The sequence below is a fragment of the Peromyscus maniculatus genome, chromosome 23, assembly GCF_049852395.1.
Source record: "Peromyscus maniculatus bairdii isolate BWxNUB_F1_BW_parent chromosome 23, HU_Pman_BW_mat_3.1, whole genome shotgun sequence".
In the NCBI taxonomy this organism is placed as follows: domain Eukaryota; kingdom Metazoa; phylum Chordata; class Mammalia; order Rodentia; family Cricetidae; genus Peromyscus; species Peromyscus maniculatus.
In genome coordinates, this window is record NC_134874.1 from 7885968 (window position 1) to 7907795 (window position 21828).

The following is a 21828-nucleotide window of genomic DNA, read 5'->3' on the forward strand; positions in this document are numbered from 1 at the left end:
CAAGGAAAAAGCCTGGTTTAGTACTGTTCTATCCTGAAAAAAAAGCGATAGTCACTTGAAAGAAAGAAAGAAAGGAAGGAAGGAAGGAAGGAAGGAAGGAAGGAAGGAAGGAAGGAAGGAAGAAAGAAAGAAAGAGAAAGGAAGAAAGAAAGAAAGAAAGGAAGGAAGGAAGAAAGAAAGAAAGAAAGAAAGAAAGAAAGAAAGAAAGAAAGAAAGAAAGAAAGAAAGAAAGAAAGAAAGAAATCAACAAATCAGGCCTGGGGCTCAGAGTTCTCAGCTGGCAGCAATATCTGCATCGACACTTCAATTGAAGTTTTATTTTGCTATTTTTACTTTTAACTAGAAACTTCTATTTCTAGTAGGTTCTATTTCTAGGGGGGGGAAGGCTGTTTTTTTTCCATTTACTGTAGTATATCATTTCTTCTTAAAAAAATAAGTACACGGGGTGTTTCTGTGTGTGGGGGGGGCATTGGGGGGAGCTCTGAAAAAGGGCATATTGAATTTAAGAAAGTGAAATACAGCCATGACCAGCTAACCAGCAGCATGGGTAACCAGTGACAAGGACAATCACGGATGCTGGGAAGAGAGCACTGTGGACCATTTGAGCAGGCAACTCCATCCATCACCCCGAGCCCCCTGCTCTTGTCCTGCCTGCCTCCTGGTCCTCTCCAGGATGGATCCAATGGGCTTCCAGGATCCCTTCCCCTGTGGGTCTCTGGGAGGAGTGGGGATGTCGGGAAAGATAACCTAGTTTGGGGGACGCCATCCAGCCGTTCTCCCAGCTTTCAAGGCCTGAGAAATACAATTCCTCACAGCCTTTGCCTCCTCTCCCGACAGCTTTTCTCCTCAGACTTTAGCTGTCACAGGTCACGTCTTCCACCTCTTCTCATCATTCAGTCAATAACGATAGAATACAGCGTGTCCCGCGTTTAAATTTACAAGGCAGGGTCACATCTTTTTGTCCCCTTTCAGCTCTTCCACGTGACGCTCCTGGGAGTTATGCCATGTTTTGTGGGTGAGAAAACAGCCCGGAGGAGGGGAAAGGACTCTAGGTTCCCTGGGAAACCAGGTCTTAACTCAAAATCTGACGATGTTTCCTTCATTCACCACAGCTCCGTTTAAGTCCTTGGAAATCCCAATCCTATTACTTGTGCTATCTGAACTTGGTTTGCGGTATAAGCATGAATAGTTTAATTGTAACCTGACATTTAAATACGGTAGGGTAAAGGACTACCTCCATTGAGGTGGGGCTTCATCACCACACCAATGCTCTGCCCTGTGGTGGTCTGGGTCCCCATTCTCTAGCCAGTCCCACACCCCCTCCTTCCTAACCCTCTCCTCTTAGCACCAGCTGGGTCCCCAGCCTCCAGGACCACCTCTTAGGCTACACACTGCTCCTCAGACTGGCCCACTGTCTTTCCCTGAGTCCCAGGGCAAGCTTAGTCCACATGCTGTCTGGGTTCCTTCCCCATCACAGCCTAGCAGATTGGGATCCTGATATGATTCCATACTAGGGTAGGCTTTGAATCAAAAATCATTATTTTAGATGTTGGAAGGGGCATCCTGGAGCTCCTACAATGCTTGAATCCCAGCCTCAGCCCTGAGGTCCATATGAGAGAACGTGACTGTGGGGGAGAAGGTTGGAAGCAGGTGATCCCTGCTTTGGGGGTCTCACCTGGTTATCCTTCGAGCCTCCAGGTGGCTTGGGGAGTCTCTCCGGCGCTTCCTCATGGGTGAGTAGGACCTTCGCCGCCTGCGTGCACGCTCTCGGGGCTGCAATTCCTTCTCACCATACTTGGGGTCCCTGAAGGGGTGCAGAGGCAGGGTGGGGGGGTTGCTAGGTAACTAAGGCTGGGCTGGCTTTTCTGCTGGTATTTCTGTGTGAGACACTTTGCTGTCCCCGCCCCCCTACTGAGACTGGCCTTTGCCAGGGGCCCCAGAGAAGACAGGGAATATGATGCACTTTGGGAAGAATCTGATTAGGTGAGCACCGTGGGGCAAGCTGGCCATGAGCAAGAGTGGTTGGTAGCCTTTGTGTGTATGTGGTGTGGTGGTGGTGGTGTGTGTGTGTGTGTGTCCGTCCATGTCCCTTGGCAGGGAGGCACAAAGGTTGGTGGGTGAGGAGGGTGAGGTGGGTGAGGCCCTGGGGTGGGCAATAATTGGGGTTGTGAGTGCAGCGGCAAGAGAAAGCAACAATTGACCAAGGAGATGGGGCGCCCGGGTGCAAAAAGGACAGTAGGTCAAAGGGTGTATTGAGGCCTGGTTGCCACTCTTGATTGGACAAACAGGATTGCAAGAATTCCCATCCCTACCTCTCCAGGGCTAGGGATTGGGCAGGGCTTGGGAGATTGGCACAGAGAGGCACGGCCTGAATTCAGGATCTGAGGAAAGGGGTGTGGCCCATGAGGCAGGACCCACCCTGGGGGTGGGTTGGGAAGGACGATACCTGGTGGGGCTGTAGCGGGAATAGCTGGGACTACGACGAGACCTAGAGCTTCTGCTAGGCGGGCTCCTCTTGCCAGACTTGGAGGAATAGCTGGGAGAGCGAGAGTAGGACCTGGGGAAGAGGGAAGAGCCTCTGAAGACCTGTGTTAGGGTTGTGCGGACGACGGCTGAGGCTCCATGCACCTGGCCCCCAGACGGCGCTCTTTTTATTTGAGCAAGCCTGGCTTTTTACAGGACCCACAACCAGAGAATGAAATCCTCTCCTTTTCAAGTAATTAATATTAACACTGACAACTTTCTGTTATTTCCTGAATGCTTATTGTCCTGGCCACTTTTTATCTGTGTGGTCTTGGGCCCTTGATTCCACTACTCTAGGCTTCTATTTTCTCGTCTGCAGAATGGCAAAGGAGGACCAGCCCTACAAAGTTGGCTGTAAATCTAAATTAGAGTAAATCACTTAGCATATTGGTATATACACTAAGTGCCAATTAGCCAGTACACTGGAAACGTTAACTATGACTATTATACATTTGATTATGTGCCAGGCATTGAACTGAAAATGCATGTGTCTCACTTAATCCTCAACACATGCCAGGGTTAGGAACTGTTATTAATTTCATATTACAAATGGAGAAACAAAGACACAGAGAGGTGATATAATTTGACCAGGGTCACACAGCTAGTGGACATATGAATCCAAGAGAGTCTGGCTACAAAAAGTGTTTTTGACTTCTGCAGATTATAGCAGTCCCTCTCCACCCCCCACATGCTTACCCATGGTTTTGCTTTTCTATGGCTTCATGAATGGATTGAAAAAAAATTAAGAAGTGGAAAATTCTATAAACAAATAATTCATAAGTTTTACATTTCAAACCATTCTGAGTAGCACCTACTAGGAAGTGGGTTATTTCTTTGTCCAGGGTATCCATGATGTCTATGCTACTTGCCGGTTAGTAGGTAGCATTTGTGTGATCAGATCTACCATGGCAGGATTGTAGATCTACCATGGCAGGATTGTAGATCTACCATGGCAGGATTGTAGTGCTCATGTGCAAGCAATCTCTATTTATTTAAAAATGACCCACAAGTACGAGAGTAGTGACACTAGTAACTTACACATGTCAGAAAGGAGTAATGACATACTTCCACTAAGTGAGAGCATAAGCATTGTCCATCCAATAAGAAAGGAAGGAGGGAAGAAAAGAAAGAAAGAAAGAAAGAAAGAAAGAAAGAAAGAAAGAAAGAAAGAAAGAAAGAAAGACCAGGGGCCGAATGTACTAAGATATGTGGCAAGAACAGAGATCTCCAGGAAACAGGAGAAGCAGAGCTCTTGTTAATTTTGCTACGACACCTCACATTGAAAATACTTCCATCATAGTGTACGACAGGTGCTTAGTTACAAAGGGGGATGGGCCATGTCATGATAGGATTTTGGTACTTAGCCAAGAGTTTGGCTACAGGTATCCATTGGGGATCCTGGATCCTATCTCCTGTAGACAATAGGGGAAGGGCAACTCTTGGTGATGCATCTAAATTATGAGCCCTGTTGCCCACGCTTTCTCTCTCTCTCTTCTCTTCTCTTCTCTTCTCTTCTCTTCTCTTCTCTTCTCTCTCTCTCTCTCTCTCTCTCTCTCTCTCTCTCTCTCTCTCTCTCTCTCTCTCTCTCTTATGGCACCTAGAGAACATGACGGGGGAAGGAAGAGCTCATTCCTATTGTAGTTGTGCCCCTGGGAAAGTGCCTGCCAGACTGTCCTTTGCATTTGCATTGAGAAATCTTATAGAAAAAAAAGGCAAGTGCTGGTTTTGAAATTACCAACCAAGGAAGCAACTGAATGTTGAATGTTGATTATATGGTTGTGGAAGAGGAACAACCAGCTTGCTGGTTTTTTTTTTTTCTTTTTTAAATTTTCGTTTGAAATCTCAAAGAAATTGAAATTAAAAAATTTTTGTTTGAAGAAGGAAGCTAGGCTCAAGGAGGCCCTGAGGGTTGGATTAGATGGGCTCTTCCGTTTCCTGAGATCTCCTGTCTGTATGTTCAAAGCCAGAGCTATTCCATACAAGGTAACCAAGCAATACCAATGGTTATTGAAACAGAATACAAAAACAGCTACAGTTCTTCTCTCTCTATCTTGCACAATCCCTGAAATGTTACTCTGTAACTCCTCTCATTAAGGGAGACTCTTCTGGATGGGTCTTGTGACTTATTATGGCCTAATAGAACAGCAGGAGGGATGGAATGATGCTTCAAGCTGAGAAGTAAGGAAGCCTTATATATTACTGTTCTCTCTCTCTCTCTCTCTCTCTCTCTCTCTCTCTCTCTCTCTCTCTCTCTCTCTCCTTGTCATTACCTCTCTCTCTCTCTCTCTCTCTCTCTCTCTCTCTCTCTCTCTCTCCTTGTCATTACCATGCGTACAAGCAGATAGGTCTGCTGGTGGATGAGAGACAACACAGAGCAGAGCAGAGACAACTAATCATTGGATGACTTTCAATTCCCAGCCCAGAGCCAACTCGCCATCCAGTCAAAAACACACGAGGGGGCTGAGGACAGAACCAGCCTGTTGAGCCCAGCACAAATCGCTAATCTACACAATTATGGGGATTAAGTGAATACATTTTATACGAAGGATGATGTTGGTTACTTTTTTATGCAGAAGTTAATTGACACTCGTCTCATCCTCACGCCAACAGAAACAGTAACAATGAATGCTCGTCATGTTTTAAGTGCTTTTGCTTCAGGCAGGAGCCATTGGCCACTGAGCCATGCATTCTTAATATTTTTGTTTTTCACACAACGAAATGGGAGCTCAGAGATGTTGATTGCCTTTCCCAAGGTTATCAGCAGCAATGGCTGGAGCAGATATCCAAAGTCAAGCTTGACTTGACAGTCAACTGCAGATCAAAAGTCAAAGACATACTCACCTCTTTTCGGAGGAAGTGGACCGGCTCCGGGTGTACCTAGGGGAGGCTCTGTGGTTTGGGGACCGGGAAGAGGGACTGGAGGATCGAGTGCTGGTGTAGGAGGAGCTACGGGAGCACTCTTTGATGGGGGAGCTCCGGGCTGTGGATGGGGCCAAACTTGACTTCTTCACCTCAGCACACTGTAGACATGGAGACTGAAATCCTCTGCAGGAGGGAGAAACATCTGTCATTATCCCGCTGCCCTTGCTCTGGGGGGCGGGGGGACACCTTGACCTGGTATTCCCTCTATCACCTTTGCCTAGGATAGAATACCTTCTTAACCACTGAGCCATCTCTCCAGCTCTAGGATAGAATATCCCCAGTTCCTCTTTCCACCTCCCCCCTTTCTGGGAAGAACTGCCAGGTGACCGAATTTAGAAAGGCCTCCCAAGTAGAATGATATTTAATCCAATTCAGGATCCCCCAGGTAGGAGGTACATACCACACCAGGGGGCCACTTGAGAGCATTCCAGGAGGCCCTTGTGGGCACAAGGCTAAACAACATCAAATCATGTGGTGAGAGATCCCTACCTCCCTCTTTCTTGTCCTTGCCGGGTCCTTCTGATTGCGTGAATGAGAAAGCCCTGGCTGGGTGCTCGTGGGTTTTTAACACCTCTCTAACACTTTGTAATCTCCCCAAGATAAAGGGACAGGCCTTGGGGTCAGAGCCTTGAGCAGGGAACTGTAACTGACCAGAGTTAGATACACTAGCTTCATCCGATTACCACAGGTGCTTTCTATTTATTATGTTTCAGAAAGGGATACACATTTCCATGCAGAAATAGTGATATGATCACAATAGACAACCCAGTGTGAATATAGCTTAAAAGAATCAAGAAGGTGACCCGTGCTTGGGCAACTTTGATGTAGCCCACTTTGCAGATGGAGAGATTGAGAGACTCCCAAAACCGGTGGATGGAGGTTTGTTCACAATCAGACAAAGGGTATGGGGAATCTTTGTTTTATAGTCTCTCTTGTCTAGGGCCATTCTGAACTCCTTCTGAGGTCCTCACGAAGACATGTTCATTTGATTAGGCCAAGAGTCAACTTCAAATCACATTAATATAGTTTGAAAACTACCATAAATCTTGAAAGATTCATGATGATCTTGGCTCTTGTTCCTAACAGGCTGTTCTCCCAAAACAAAATGTCCTATTCTGCCGGGCGGTGGTGGCGCACGCCTTTAGTCCCAGCACTCGGGAGGCAGAGGCAGGCGGATCTCTGTGAGTTCGAGGCCAGCCTGGTCTCCAAAGCGAGTTCCAGGAAAGGCGCAAAGCTACACAGAGAAACCCTGTCTCGAAAAACCAAAAAAAAAAAAAAAAAAAAAAAAAAAATGTCCTATTCTGTCCTTTGTCTCCAGACCATAGAACATGTTGGCAACTTCCTCTACATGTGGCTCTGCCTTGACTTAACCCCATCTTCTTTGAAGAGCCTCTTAGGACAGTCTCTTTACTCCCATTCTGGGTTGACGGTCTCCTGTGTGTTACCATGGCCCCTTCTGCTTGGCCCTCCCCCCATGCCTACATGACTCATTTGGTCTTAGGATTCCATGTATCTTCTGCCCTGGATATTGAGCTGATGGGGTGTGTGTGCCCCCCTGGGCTTTATATCCTCCACACGTGTTTGTCATGTGTCATCTTAGCCATCCTGTCTGTGTCTTGGGCTCTTTCATTTGATTTTCTCAATAACATTGTGTATCTGGTCCTATGGTTATGACCAAACTAAGGAGGAGGCTCAGAAGGAGGAGTGACTTGCTCAAGGTCACTCAGAATTCCAAACTTGGGTCTGTCTAGCCGCACACACTCATCCCTGTCACCTCTCCAATTCCTTACCCTCTGCGTCTGGGGTGCCCTTGACTTTCAGCTCATATCTCTTCACTTATCCCATATTTATTGAGCCCTTTGTCCATAGCTGGCAGGACATAAATACTCATGATTTCACCATCATTTACATTCCAAAGTGAAAGGCTGGTTCTAAATTATTTAATTTGGCTGTCTATGTATATCAAATGAAGCAAGTAACAGCTATATATCTCTTGGACCTAGGGTCTAGTTTTAGAGACAGGTCTGAATTGAAATGCTGCTATTGCTGCTTCTTAAATGATTTTGTCTGAGTCTGTGCCTCAGTTTCCTATCAGTTTACAAAAAGGTTATAATAGTGCCTGTTGCAAAAAGACACCAATAGGAGCTAAGGAACGCTACTTGTGAGAAGCATTTTTCCCAGTGTCTATTATGTTATCTGGATCAATAGATACTAGTGGCTTTTTCATTAATTAATACTAATACTTTTTCATCATCATCATTATTATTGCTCTTTCTCTCTCTATTCTCCCAAATCACAGCACTTTAGTGTGTTAGTAGATACGTGGCTACCTTCTTCTCCCATGTGGGAACTTTGCTGTCTGCTCTTGGAGAAGCTGACATTTTCACTGACCCAACTCTGCCTCCCACCAAGCGTGGGCAGGAGCTGAGGACAGGGACGTCCCAGAGCGGGCAAACCAGAGGCGGGGCTACATGCAGACCCAAGCTGTTTGTCCAGCACTGAAGCCTGACTGGGTCTTATGTTAAAGATAAGGGGTGCTCTGTCCTTGAAGAAACTGTCACTGCTTCCATGCTTGAGTGGGGTGTGGCCATCATTTGGAAATCTTGGCCACGTGGAACAAAGGTGGACTTGAATCCCTGGCAGGAGGAAAGACCCAGTGTTTCTCTGGGTAGAGTGTGCGAGCCAACTTCCCCTACCCATACACCTAGTGAATTCTAAAGTCAGGAAAAAGAGCCCTATCATTTTCTCACTCCTAGCATCAAGCTGAATGCTGCCATGAGGGTGTGTCTGGTAAGAAGTTGAGAGATGTAACTGAATGGATGGTGCAGACTAAGTGGCCAGCAAATTTTAACAACTACTCTTTCGAGAGTACATCTAGCGGTCAGCATTATGACGCGATTTATGTTTTTTCAGATTCTTTTCATGTATATGTACGTGCATGTGTTCTGTGTGCATGTGTGTATGGATGTGGGTGTATGTTTTGGGGGGAAACAAGCTGATGCCAGAAAGCTACCTCCATCACTCGCCTCTTTCTTCTTTGAGGCAGGGTCTCTCAGTTAAATCCAGAGCTTACTGATAAGCCTAGTCTCACTAGCCCACTTGCTCTGGGGATCCCTTGTCTCTGCCTCCGGAGGGTAGAATTACAGGCAGGCCATCACGCCCACCTGACATTTACACTGCTTGCTTGCCAAGCATTTTAACCGCTGTCTCCCCAGCTGCTGTTTGCTGTGACTGCTTGAGTGACAGAGCAGTTGGTGATGAGATGATGGAATTGTCATTGGCTTGTAAACAAACGTGTGGCTGTATTTTCAGAAGGAAAAATGCATGCAGCCAGCGTAGCACCAAATGAAAGGACCCATACCTCAACTTTACAGTGGTAGTTGTGTGTTCTTCACGAAGAAGTTTTATTTTTAGAACATTTTTAATTTCAGGGCACAACTGAGCACAAAGCAAGGGCCTCCTGGCCTCCAGGACTTCATCTCTCACAAACAACGTCCCTCACCAAAGTGGTCCATGTGTTAGAACTGAGGAGCTAACACCTCATACCATCACCCAAAGCCCATAGTTTCTGTCAGGCTTACTCTTGGTGTTAATATATCCTATGACTTTTGATGAGTCACTGGACATTTACCCGTCATGAATGATGTATCATGTGTTATACTTTCATGTAGCTGGAACTGTGTGTGTCTTTTGTATAAATGGATAGCACGTTGTTATTATTATTATTATTGTTGTTGTTATATTCTAGAGTCTGGATATACCACAGTTTATTCACCTAAAAGACTTGGTTGCCTCCAAGTTCTAGAAAGTATGACTAAAGCTCCTATAACCATATGTAAACAGATTTTTTTGTGTGTGTGTGAATATGTTTTAAATTGATTTTGGTCAGTACTATGGTATGTTTTTCACTGACAGCGACTTAAATGAAGTTCATGTTGGACTTTCCCCGACACTCTCGGCAAACTGGCATCTATTTTTGTCTCCCTGCCGTCCATCCCTCCCTCCTGATATCAACACTCTGGCTTTTCCTGCAGAAACATCTGGCGCTAGCCTGTAACTCAGCACCTGCTGGGCCAGAGAGACTGGTTTGAGGGGACGCATGACCCAAGCTGGGCCAAGCAGAGCCAATAAGTACCTGTTTGGGTATTTTTGCTAAGATTTTTGTGGGGGCGGGGTGGAGGCATTCTTCTGCTGGCTGGTTGGAGACGCAGGTGCTGAGCCTATCTGCAAAGCTCTGGGCCGGTCTGCTTGAGAATGAAGCCAACAGAGCGTGGGAGCAGAGCTGAGAGGTAGAATTCAAAAGAGAAAGAGGCAGTAGCACCTTTTGAACCCCTGGGTCTGGCGGTACCTGAAGCTAGTGTCTGGCTATATATTTTTTAAATCAAGCTAATTTGAATAGATGGTCCTTTCTTTTTCTAATAAAGATGCCTAGGAAGGGCAGGGCACTGTGATGAGACTATAAGAAAATGACACTAGCCCAGCATTTGGGAGGCAGAGGAAGGCAGATCTCTGTGAGTTCGAGGCCAGCCTGGTCTACAGAGCAAGTTCCAGGACAGGCTCCAAAGCTACACAGAGGAACCCTGTCTCGGGGGGAAAAGAAAAAAAAAAGTCATGCTGAAGTGGGGATCCTCGTACCCTCAAATGTACTGACCTTGACTCACTGCTCCTGCAGGTAGGAGAGACGTTCTCCAAAACAGCCCCCTTGTTCTGCGGGGAGGAGGTGGTGAAGGAGTTCCCTGAATCGGAAGTATTGCCACAGTTGAGGTCCCGACTCTTGCTCAGACCCCCACCGGGGCTCCCCTTCTCCTGGCCCCGGGACCTGGCTGAGCTGGTTTGCGTGGAGGGCGGCGAGGACGTGTCATGGCCCGAGTCGTACTCCTGCGAGCGCCCTCGGGAGGAGGCGGTGAGCGGGCTGGCTGATTTGCTAAAGAGGTCAGCCGCAGACCCCGACCCAGAGATCTGAAAGCAAAAAGACCCGTCGGACACTGCTGAGCTCCGGGGCTGTGTGTTAAGTAACCAAGAATGTTAACCATCATGAGTCACTGTAACGAAAGCAAAGAGAGAAGGGGAGAGAAGAGACGCCCAAAAAACAAAAGCACAAATTCCTGAAAGAATTCCACAGAACTAGGAGACCTCTAGAGTATATATATAATATTTTTTTTTACCCCCTGCTAGAGTAACTGGAAGATTTTAGGAATCATGCAGGGAAAAGGCATGCGACTCAGATCAAACAAAAGTAAAGGGAAATGATACAAAATGTAATCTCTAAGAAACTCAAACAAAGGAGATAAATCAATAGAAGGGGGAGGGCTGTAGACACCCTTAACTTCAAACAATAATAAAAATAAAGGAATGGGGGAGGGGAATCAAAAAGAAAAAGGGGGCTACAGGCCTCAAAAATTAGATCTTGGAAATTAAAAACACAAAAGGAGATAAAGGCAAATTTTAAATTTCAACCCAAATCCTCAACTAACTCTTTTTTTTTTTTTTTTTTTTTTAAAGAAAAAGTTGCCTGAATAAAACCCTGAACAAATGTCACGTGGGTCAAAGAAACAAGGATGAGAATTGGTTTCTTTCTTTTCTTTTTTCTTTCTTAAAAAAAAAAAAGTCAAGGTCGCAAACGGACGTTTGAGCAGTTTCTAACTAAAGGAGTCAAGAGAGGGGGCCGGGGGCAGGGCGGGGAGGGGGGGACAAAATAAATGTAAAGTCAAATAGTCTGGCTGAAAACAAAACCAAAAAAACCAAACATAAAACAAAACGAGTCTCTACAGGCATTTGTGCGCGTCCTTCTCTCTCGGAGGAGGTAGCTAAGCACTCTGAGTGGCTTCTAACAAAGTCTCTGGTGTCTTTGCGGATTACGTCACTTACCAAGCAAGGACTCCTCCTTTAGTAGGAAAGGTGTAAGAGAAAGGGAAGAGCGGGCAAGGTAAGTCCATCATCAGAGTCGTAAATGACAAGAAAAAACACACACCTTCCTACACAACCTTAACCTTCGCCCTGAACCTTGTTGGCTCTGGGGCGCTGGGTGCTTTTGAGCGAGCGGATCTCTCACTCAGGGAGACCTAACTTCATCCACCTGGCCGGTAGCTTCCTGCCCAGGTTGGTTCGCAGAAACCTTCACTGCCTTGGTACCTGGAGCTATGGAAGGAACTGTAAAGGCCCAGTCCTCCGTGTACTTCCAGGGGACACTGGGGAGGGAGCGTGCGATTGCAACTGGGAGATTTAGAAGGACCTTGGACATTAAGTCCTGAAGAGATGCCTCAGTTTGGGGACTGGCCTAGGAAGACTGAGGGATTTGGGGGGCTGTGGAGAGTTATCACTTGGGAAGGGAATTCTATGCTGAGAATGTTTTTCTTCAACATTCAGGTCAGGCTGTGGCTGAGAAATCACAGTGATTTTTTTTTTCCAGCTGCTGTACCATGTTTAGCTGTGGGCAAGAGAGATCTTTGCCCTGGACTTTTTCTAGCAATACATCTCTATGGGGAGGAGAAATTTGTGTGATGAAGAGGTCACTCCCTGGAAACCACACCTCTAGACCACTCACTCTGGGGTGCTTGGGTTCCCAGAATTCTCTATTTAAATGGTTCCTGAGTCTCCTTCTGAAGATCTGTTGTTCCATAAGCAAACTATGTCTCAAGTAGGCCATCTGGGCAGAAACTGCATGATCATGTTGAGGTGTCCAAGTGACTGTGTATGGGTCCCCTGACACTGTTTACGGGTGACACAGAGGAGGGAAGCCTGAGACCTTGGAGCAGATTCTCGCTCACTGCCATGCTGTGTTCTAGTGCTGGGAAGGGCCTGGGACTCTGAATTCAAAGGTGACTGTCATATCACCTCGAAGACATGTTTACTTCAGCCTCTCAAGAGGGGACATACTTTATTGGTTTTTTTTTTTTTTTAACTATATTTATGAGTAGCTATCTTGGCTAAGTCTGGCCCTGGGCCTTACACATACTAGAAAAGGCTTTCTCATTAAAAATAAAAATAAAATCGACTTTTCCCCAACTTTACCCCCTGCTTTGTAGATTTGCTAGAGAGGGGGCACCTGAGCTCTTTAAAAGAGACCCTTCTGCCTTGAGGGAGAGATGTGGACACCTGGAACTGAGAGTCACAGAGAGATCCCTGACAGCTTGGAATGCCACATCCTGGGACTAAGAGGCGGGGATTTCTTTCTGGTTTCTCCCAGGAGGCTTTGCACATGGGCAAGCTAACGGTCTAGCCTTAGCAAATCCTGTCTAGTGCAGCTTCTGCCTTGAACGCATCATGATTACCTGGCTACCTTTGCCTTGAAGGTGGCACCTCAAAATAAGGTGGCCAGGTCGAATTTTCTAGAGACCCCTTTTCGTATAATATACAGAATCTGTTCTCATTCAGCTCCTTCTAAATTGGACGACATTCATCTCCCACCTCTGATGTCCAATGGTCCCACCAACATCTCCTTTACCATCTCTGTCAGAAGTGAGAAACCACCATGATGGGAAAGCTAGCTCTGAGCTTTCAGACTAGGGTTTAGTCCAGGGAAAGGATCAAGGGATTGTTGACCGGGAGTGAATGGTGGGGTGGCCAGTATGTCAGAAAGTAAGCCCATCTTAGAGGGAACAGGCTGGCAGAGTTTAATGTGATATCTTGTAGCTTGCTCCCTGGGGCATCTAGACTGGGTTTTTCTCCTTCCAAGTACTTGCTCCTGGTATTGACTACAAACTTAAAAACATTTGTTTTCCTGATATGTGATGGATCCGCATGAGCCAAGACTTCAAGTATGATGTTTCTAGGATGGTACATATAGAAGGGGGACCGTGCCTTCTTCTGTACACACTCTGCCCCACAATCTGAGCCCACTGGGATGTTGTCAGTGTCTCCACCTGGCTATAACTTACATAAACTATAATGGCTTGTGTGTCTGACCCAACAGCACTGCATTGGATGATGCTTTTCACCCCCAGAAAATAGAGATAAAGTCCTGCTGGGAAGCTCTCACTGGGCGAGAGTGCCAGGGCACACAAACCTACCGGCCTCTCCTCCTTGTTTAAAAATCCCACTCCTTTGGTCAGTCTCAGCTCACTGACACAAATTACGGTGTGCTTTACAAACCTGCCCCACCTACTTCCTAAACCAACCCCAAGACCCTCACACACTCCTCTTCCATGCTTTCCCAAGTTGTCTTCCACGGTCCAGGTTGACCAGCACGTGTTCTTGGTTTTGCTAAGACACACCACACTCCCATCTCCAGGTCATTTACACATCCTGTTTCCTCTGCAAAATAATACTCTTCCTTTCTCCCTCACCTATCACCTTCTCTGATCACCCAGACAACACTCTGTAATTAATGAATTCCATCTTTCAGCCAACTACTCACTCCAGATTAAACGCCTTGTTACTCAGTAGGAGTGGTAACTTATTTGTCTCTTCACCCACTTGTTGAGGGCTGGGGCCATGGCTGATGCAGTGTTATACACCAGGACCTTCTACCTGCCTCAGGGTAGATGCTCAGCAACAATGGTCGTTTAATAACCCAAGCTCCTCCATGGTCCCTTGACAGCTGCAGGGACTCAGTCTTTGACCAGGCAGTGGTGGAGTCTGCTCAGATGGTGGCCAGCTTTAGAGAAAAAAAAAACTTCTCTCTCTCTCTCTCTCTCTCTCTCTCTCTCTCAAGAAAGGACTTATTTAGATCATAATAAAAACAGCTCCATAAAAGTTCCAAGGTCTTGAAGCCAACTTAAGGCCAAGGATTAAAGTCTGGACTATGGCAGGAAGAGGGGATCCCCCTTGGTTTCTCTCCTTCTGAGACCCCTGACCAAGGGCAGCAGGAGAAGCCCCCAGTGGCTCTGCCTGCACATTCCCACCAGATGTGCTCCTGATCTCAGGCAAGGATTTTGAGACCCACAGAGCCTTCTGAATGAGGCAAGTTGTGACGGGCGACCTGGCTTTCTTTTGGTTACTCTGCCACTTTAAAAGGTCAGGTTGAAAAAGGAACCTGAGCCTGGCAATTTGTATATGGAGGGCTGTTAGCTTCAATTCTGGGGAAGTCCCTCAGGCTAAGGACTTTCTTTTTAAAGTCATCTCGTAGAGCCAGACAAATCAGAAACGTCTACGCCAGTCTATGGAGCAGCTCAGTAGACATCAGTATTGAGGGCTTGGTCAGGGGAGGCTCAGTGGGGTTTCACCTCTCTCTTGCTTCCTATGACGTGGCCAGCATCACCTAATGCCCCTATTTAGCACAAGCCCCAATTCATTTGCCCCATTTAAAGGGTATTGTGGCAGAGAGAAAGGAGTCATCTGGGATGTTTCAACTCGTTGTTCCTATGAACACTGTTCTTTTTTGCACTTAGAAGTCTTGATGGACTCTGTTTACATTGGTGGGAGGAATAGTTTGCTAAACCTGTCATTGGAGGTATGTGTCTTTTGATAGCTTCCTAGCCTCAGACTCCGCCTTCTTCAGAGGTTCAGTTCACTATAGAAGAAGAGGGGGCGGGGTGAAGCCACAGTGGAGCAGCCAGAGGCAGAACAGGTCCTGGGGGATCGTGCAGGTGGAATCAGAAGACTGAACGCTGTGACAGATGACAGTGGATGCATCTGTCTTCTTGCGTCTGTTTTCTCATCTTGGAACATCGCTTTCATAACAGATATTCCCCCATAGCACACAAGACACAAGCCGTCCCGGCTCAACATCATCATGATTGGACGGCTCCCATTTGTTTCTTATTGACACAATAAGGGTTGAGCTAAGAGCCCTCTCAAAATCCGTCCTTGAAGAAAGAGCTCTTCATCTGGTAGGGATATCTATGTGTGCAGTGACTCTCAGATCTTGTATAACTGGCTGTACAATGGCCTCCAAGTCCCCCGAAAGCAGAAGTTATCACAGACCCATCACCATCCAGTAATAATAGCTCCATGATGCCCAAGATCCCCAGAATCCTCATACTAGGGTTCTCCTCTTTGGTTGGCTATCACTTCTTCCTCCATCTCAACCTTAATTCTGTCCTCCACAAAGATGATCTTTGGTGAATGGCAAGAAAACTGAGCCTAAGAGTTGGCCAATGATGGCTAATTTTGAGAGATGAAGAAGTCCTTGTAGAGGAGAGAGAATAAGAGTCCATTAAGAGGAGCCTATAAAAGGCCAAAAAGGGCAGTGGAGCTTAACCCCAAGGAGGGCTTTGGGAATCTGTGTAGAATGTGTACCCCAAACATAACATCAACCCAAGAGGGAGGGGCCTGGGGACTTATGCACCAGCCTTTCAATACTATCAATACTGAGAAAGACTGGCCCTAATGGATGTCAATTCCCTTTTGTGTTCAGACTGCCACATAGGCAGGCAAAGTGGGCCTTGGCGACCAGAGGATACCATCTGGAAGCTGGCAGTCAGCTCTGTCCCCTGAATTAGGGAGGATGCGGGATATGCGGAACGCGTTTGCTTCAATACATCAAGCTGGTCATGGAGAAGGGTTAAGCCATGTGCACTGTGTCACAGCTAGGCTTTCTTTAGCTCATTTAGTGTGTTTGAAAATAAATGCGAATGAACTTCCAACATGAGCTGAGCAGTGAGGGTTCACATCACAACCCCACTTCTGGTTTTTACTGGACAATTAGATCTGGGCCAATATTCCCTGGATATGCTCGTTGCTGGGTCCACAGGGGTTCCTACTATTCATGCCTATTAAGTATGGGGCCCTTGAGATATTTGAGACCTTCTGCTCTAAAACTCCCATGCTACCCCGATCCCTCGAGCAGCCACACAAATACAGCACCCCAGTCTGTTTTATTTCTCCCTTTTAGAGCTATGAAATGCACCACACTTCCTTCCCATCTCAACCCTGAAAATCCTTGCTAGACTGTTATCAATAAAAGGAACCAGGAGACCAGAGCCCTTGAGCCACAATCAGAATCCACAGCGGTGACAAATGGTTCCCTTTCGGGCCATACAAGGTAACCCCAGCTATTCATTTATTAAATCTACTGCTTGTGGATAATGTGCACGCTTGCAGAACTCAGAGTGGGAGTCTTCCTCAATCACTCTCCCACCTCGGTTTGTGAGGCGGGGGTCTCTCCCCGAACCTGGAGCTCACGAGTTCAGTGACACCGACCGACCAGCGAGCCTCGAGGATCTGCTTGCCTCTGCTTCCTCAGTGCTGGGGTCACAGGCAGGAATCACTGCAAGCGTTACAGCCAAGGAATAACACCAAGTCACACGGGTGGCCCAACAAACTTCACACAAGAGATTTACTGGGAAGGAAGCACCCAAGAGGGTGGCTGCCTCTGCTCCAAGGAGAAGCAGTAGGCGGGGTTTATATAGGATTTCTGGGGGCGGGGCTGGGGGGGCGGGGCTTTCCAGGGTGGGGATTGGTGAGATTTCAAGTCCAGAGCTTGGGGCGAGCCCGGGGATTGGTGGAGTTTTGAGTCCTGAGCTGGGGCCTTTTACTCTGTAGGGTGGGGGGTGGGGGAGCTAGATACCCCACTCTGTAGAGTAGGGCAGTTAGAGTCGTCTGTGGGTGGAACCTTGTGGTTGGAGGTCCTCACCTGGCCATGCCATGCCTCGAGGGACTTACAAGCATTGCGCCCATCTTCGAACGTGGGTACTGGCTATCGAACTCAGGACCCCACGCTGTGCAATAGGCACCTTATCAACCGAGCCGTCTCCACAGCCCGTATTTGTTATCATTACTAGGACCAATTGCTTTTCATGAATTCGTAGCCACTGCAGGGAGAGAGAGGCTCGCAGATGTTTTTCCTTTATTCTTTCATCATTCCCCACGACATAAACCCTCCAAATTCTTTCCCTTTCTCTTACTTTGGAACTCATGAGGCTCGCCCCTTCTCCTCGTTCCTTAACACACTCAGTGTTTTAACACTTGGACTTTTCTAATAATTAATTAAATCCCCTCACCAGGAGCTCCAGTTCCCCCTCAATTCTCTGGGAATCTCTCAGCCCTCCAGGGGAGCCGGCACAGTTATTTATTGTTTTTGTTTCAAATCATTATTTAATCAAGAACGGAGAAGGGGGAAAGGCAACCTCTCACTTACACTTCAAAATTTAATTTCGTCTGAATTCCGAGATCAAGAGGCAGCGCGGCCTAATAGGTTACAAAAATACAATCAAGGAGAGAATTTCAATTAAACTGAACAAGTCCATTTACAGGGCTTCAAATGGCCCCGTGGAGAGCGGCAGCTATAAATTTCTTTTTGCTTCCCTGCCATATGGGGAGCCGGGAAATCTCACAGGCTACGCGGCGGCGGAGCACACAGCTAGAGGGTCCCGCTCGTTCCTTAAGGAAACAACCCTTTGTTTCTCTAAGACAGCAGGGTTATTTTCCTCGCCGGCATCCCTCTTTCTTTGACACTAATTAGGAAGACAGCAGAAGAATGGATTCGTTGACCTGTTGAGGTTCATCTGGGAAGCGGGGGAGGTGAAGAGGAGGGCGGCCGCGGAGAGATTGATTTTCTGGGGACTAGGGCACCATCAGGCTGTGCAGTGCGGCTGACATTGTGTGTGTGGGTGGTGGTGGTGGGGGAGCTGGTCTCCTCACTCCTTCCCTTTCTGTAGGACTCTGAAAGGAATGACAGCTTCCAGCGCCCCCTTTTCCGGAAGCCTCGCTGGTGGTCCCCCCAATCTGCCTGCATACAACATCCTCCATATAAACTTTGTTAGACATTTTCCCCAAGCCTGGGTTGAAAGGAAGTAAGCTCAATACATGAGTTTTGTATCCAGGTAAATTTCATTCAGTTTAAAGATCCCACTTTTTTTTTTTTTTTTTTTTTTTTTTTAAGGTGAGGTACTTCCTACCTCTTCTGGTGGTGAAATGTCTTAGCTGATAAAAATAAAATATAAAATTTAAAAATGGATGGTTGTTTTTTCTTTCCTTACTCAGTGTTGATTATGCTATGCCTTTTCTCACCCCCGAGTCCCCAGGTGCCACCTCTCTGTTCTGAACTGTGTCCCCTTGCCCAGTGAAGAGCTTGGATGCTAAGGCTCCCAGGGGAGAGAGCAAGGTAAGCCTGGGTGAATAAGCCTGGGTGGAGGAGTCCATGGGTCGGAGTCTGCCATGGCCAGTCCTCAGCCTCACCTTTCCTGCCTAGAAACAAGAGGCACATCTCCACCCTGTCTTTCCCCAAAGGTTGCTGTCAAGTTCGCTGGTGGATTTTAAGGTCAAAGGTCATTGCTGGGTTTCTTTGGAGTCAATCTTTCAAAAGTTTCTGTGGTAACAAACCATGTTAGCAACTACTGTATGCGTGATGCTAGATCCCAAGCCTTGAAACGAGTTTTCACAGGGTGGATGCCTGGCACCTGGTGGGAGTACAAAGCTATTCTTATTAATATTACTACTATTACGATTATAATTGTTGTATGTCTATTTGTGTACATGTTCACGCTCGGGTATGTTGGCTTGTGTGTGGAGACCGGAAGTCAATATCAGATGTCTGGTATCTTCCTCAATCATCAATCTTCACCTTATTATTTATTTACTTAGTTGTTGACATAGATTTTCTCAATGAACCTGGAGGTTACCCGTTCAGGTAGACTGTCTAGCAAGCAAGCTCAGGGATCCTCTTGTCTCTCCCCCTTCCCCTGTTCTGGGGTCACAGGTATGCACCATTGTGCTTGGCTTTTATGTGAGTGCTGGGGATCCAAACCTAAGTTTAGGGTAACTGACTGAGTTGCCTCTCCTGCTCTTAGTTCATATTTAAATAAGTGGACAGATGCCTTGTCTCATGTCACCATCATATTGACCATGTGTGGTGATATATTGTGTCCCCCAATATATTGTGCACCCTAATAAAGCTTATCTGAGAGATCAGAGGAACAGGACAAGCCACAGACAACCTCACCTCACCAACTCCTCAGCTCCAAAAATGATCTACTTCCTGTATACCCACGCCTACATGCCTTTCTATTCTGCCTTCTCACTTCCTCTCTCTGCCCAGCTACATCACTTCCTCTTTCTGCCCAGCTCTGTCACTTCCTGTCTGTCTGTCTGTCCAGACCTCCAGACCTTTATGGTTAACTACTGTTGGAATTTAAGGAGTGTGTCACCATGCCTGACTCTGTTTCCAGTGTGGCCTTGAACTCACAGAAATCTGGATGGATCTCTGCCTCCTGAATGCTAGGATTAAAGGCGTGTGTGCTACCATTTCCTGAATTCTATGTTTAATATAGTGGCTGGCTTTTTCCTCTGATCCTCAGATAAGCTTTATTGGGGTGCACAATATATTGGTGGGCACAATGTATCACCACAACCATGTAAATAGGTTAAGATAATTACCCCAAGTTACAGATGATGATATTTACATATAATTAAGCACATGGGTCTCCTGATCAGACTCTCTGGCTTCAAATTTGAGCTTCTACAAGTAGCTGACTTTGTCTGCTCTTTCTAGTCCACAGTGTCCATTATGTCCTCTTGAAGAGACACAATGAAAACATGAGGCAGTGACCTGGCACATAATAAGTACTCAGAGAACATTAGTTACTGATGTTATCCAGGATACCACAGGGAGATGAGATCTCCAAAGCCCACGTTTTAATCACAGACACCCTTTTGCCTTCCTCAGTTTACAAATTTTGTGAAACTACCTTTGACAGATGCTTCATTCTCCTTTTGTCTGTTGGCATCTGTGCAGCAATTGGCATATAAGTGAGATGACCGACGGCTCTTGTCCCTGACTACGGTACGAGGAGGCAGGAGAAGGTGGCCTGCCCTTCTCCTTGGCTCTGATTCACTCCTTATTCTAGATTCCCTTTGCAGTTAGTTATGAGAGGCATAATGGAGAATAGTCACAGAAAAAAAAAAGAAAGCCTCCACCAAGCAGTGGGCGCCAACAGCATCCCTGTCCCCCTGTCCATCAGCAGAGGATGGACAGAGTAAGCTCCGAAGGCATATGGTCTCTGCCAGTTCTCTTCCCTCCAAATTGTGTTACCTTCCTAGGTCATCATGCCTCCCAGAGCCTCACTTCCTCCATCTGCAAAATGGGGATGATGTTGACGCATACCTCAAAGAAATTAGGGGGAAAATAACTATGCAAAGTATGTGGTGGTGCCTGACATGGAATGGTATCCCATTTCCTTCTATATACGAGTCATTTCAAATTGATAAACTCCTATCCACCCTCAGTGCCCAGCTCAAATATCCTCTTATCATAAAGCCTGTTCAGACATCAAGATGGAAGTGTCTGATGCCTCCAGGACACATTATGTTTGCTCCCACCACTACTGTAAAGGGGACTCAGGACAGTCACCAACTGCTTGAATGTCAAGCATACCCCATTAGAAGGCAGCTTGGTGCTGAGAGCGATTAGCTATTATGTTGTAGTGGTCCTGAAGGTACCAGGGGAGGGAGGGGATCATTGGCAGACTGGAGATGAGATGAGGAGGTAAAATAACCCATTTACCAATTTGTGTGTCATCATTTGACTGTTTCAGTAAGCATAGCCTTTCGGTACGGACTGGTGCCCACAGCCGCGATCCTGCTCTGATCACGCTGACTGCTGCCTCCTCCAGACTCTCAGGGATCAGGCAAGAGATCCTCTGGTCATCTTCAACCAACCAGGATCCAGTTCAGAGTCAAGGCCTTCATTTGCATAGTCATATAGGCAAGGCACCTCTTGTGATGTCATGCGCTCCCACTTGATGTTTCCACAAGGGCTCTGTGGATGGGACAGTGGGACCTGGGGCACAGGAGGCCCCCGATACATCCCTAACATCTGTGCCCTGTCCTAGAGTTCCATCTCAAACCCCACCTCCAATCTTCAGCTTTCCTTTTCATTGGCTAAATCCTGCTCATATTTAGTTTTCTGGGTCTTCATTACATTCTCTACCTGCCCTAACCCTCATGCCCTTTCCTGTCAGCCTTCCCCCTTTGCAGGCAAAGACTCTCTTCTCTGTTCATCTCCAGAGCCAAATCCAAGTCCAACCCTTTAATAGATGCTCAGTAGGTGTGAATAGACCTGAAGGAATGATTGAGAAGTGTGATTCAGTGCAAATGCCTCTGCTGTTCTGTCTAGTGAAGAAAAGTCTTGAGGGCTAGAACTCTTTGGAAGTCTGTGGTGCACCTGGGATCTTGTCTTATTTCTACCTTTGTGATGGAGAAGATGAAAACTAGCCAAGAATGGAGGGAACATGGAATCAGATTTTGGAGTGTACTAATACACCCAGGAGCCACAAAACCCCAGAACCTCAACCAAGATGAGTGTAGCCACATTGGACGCAGCCACTATTTATGATGGAAAGAGAATTCTCCAGAAAGCAGGACCCTGACTCTTGTCCCTGTTTTACCCATTGACTTACCCACACGGGGAACCACACTTTAGTTATTACTGTGACCTCTGCTATGTCCTCTACCTCCTCTGCTGTTGTACCTATGACACTGCCAGCACCAGCAACAAGCATCACA

The 21828-nt window shown here is 46.8% G+C and overlaps 1 protein-coding gene across 1 annotated transcript in view; it reads right to left on the minus strand.

The window, feature by feature from the left end:
* Positions 1 to 21828, minus strand: part of Srrm4 (serine/arginine repetitive matrix 4) — a 152717-nt gene that overhangs the window by 550 nt on the left and 130339 nt on the right. Inside the window, exons 9-12 of the mRNA XM_006970816.4 lie at positions 10097 to 10404; positions 5365 to 5568; positions 2447 to 2557; positions 1676 to 1804 (exon numbers count right to left, since the gene is read on the minus strand). Of these exons, the coding sequence (XP_006970878.1) occupies positions 1676 to 1804; positions 2447 to 2557; positions 5365 to 5568; positions 10097 to 10404 (752 nt within the window). The remainder of the gene's footprint in view (positions 1 to 1675; positions 1805 to 2446; positions 2558 to 5364; positions 5569 to 10096; positions 10405 to 21828) is intronic.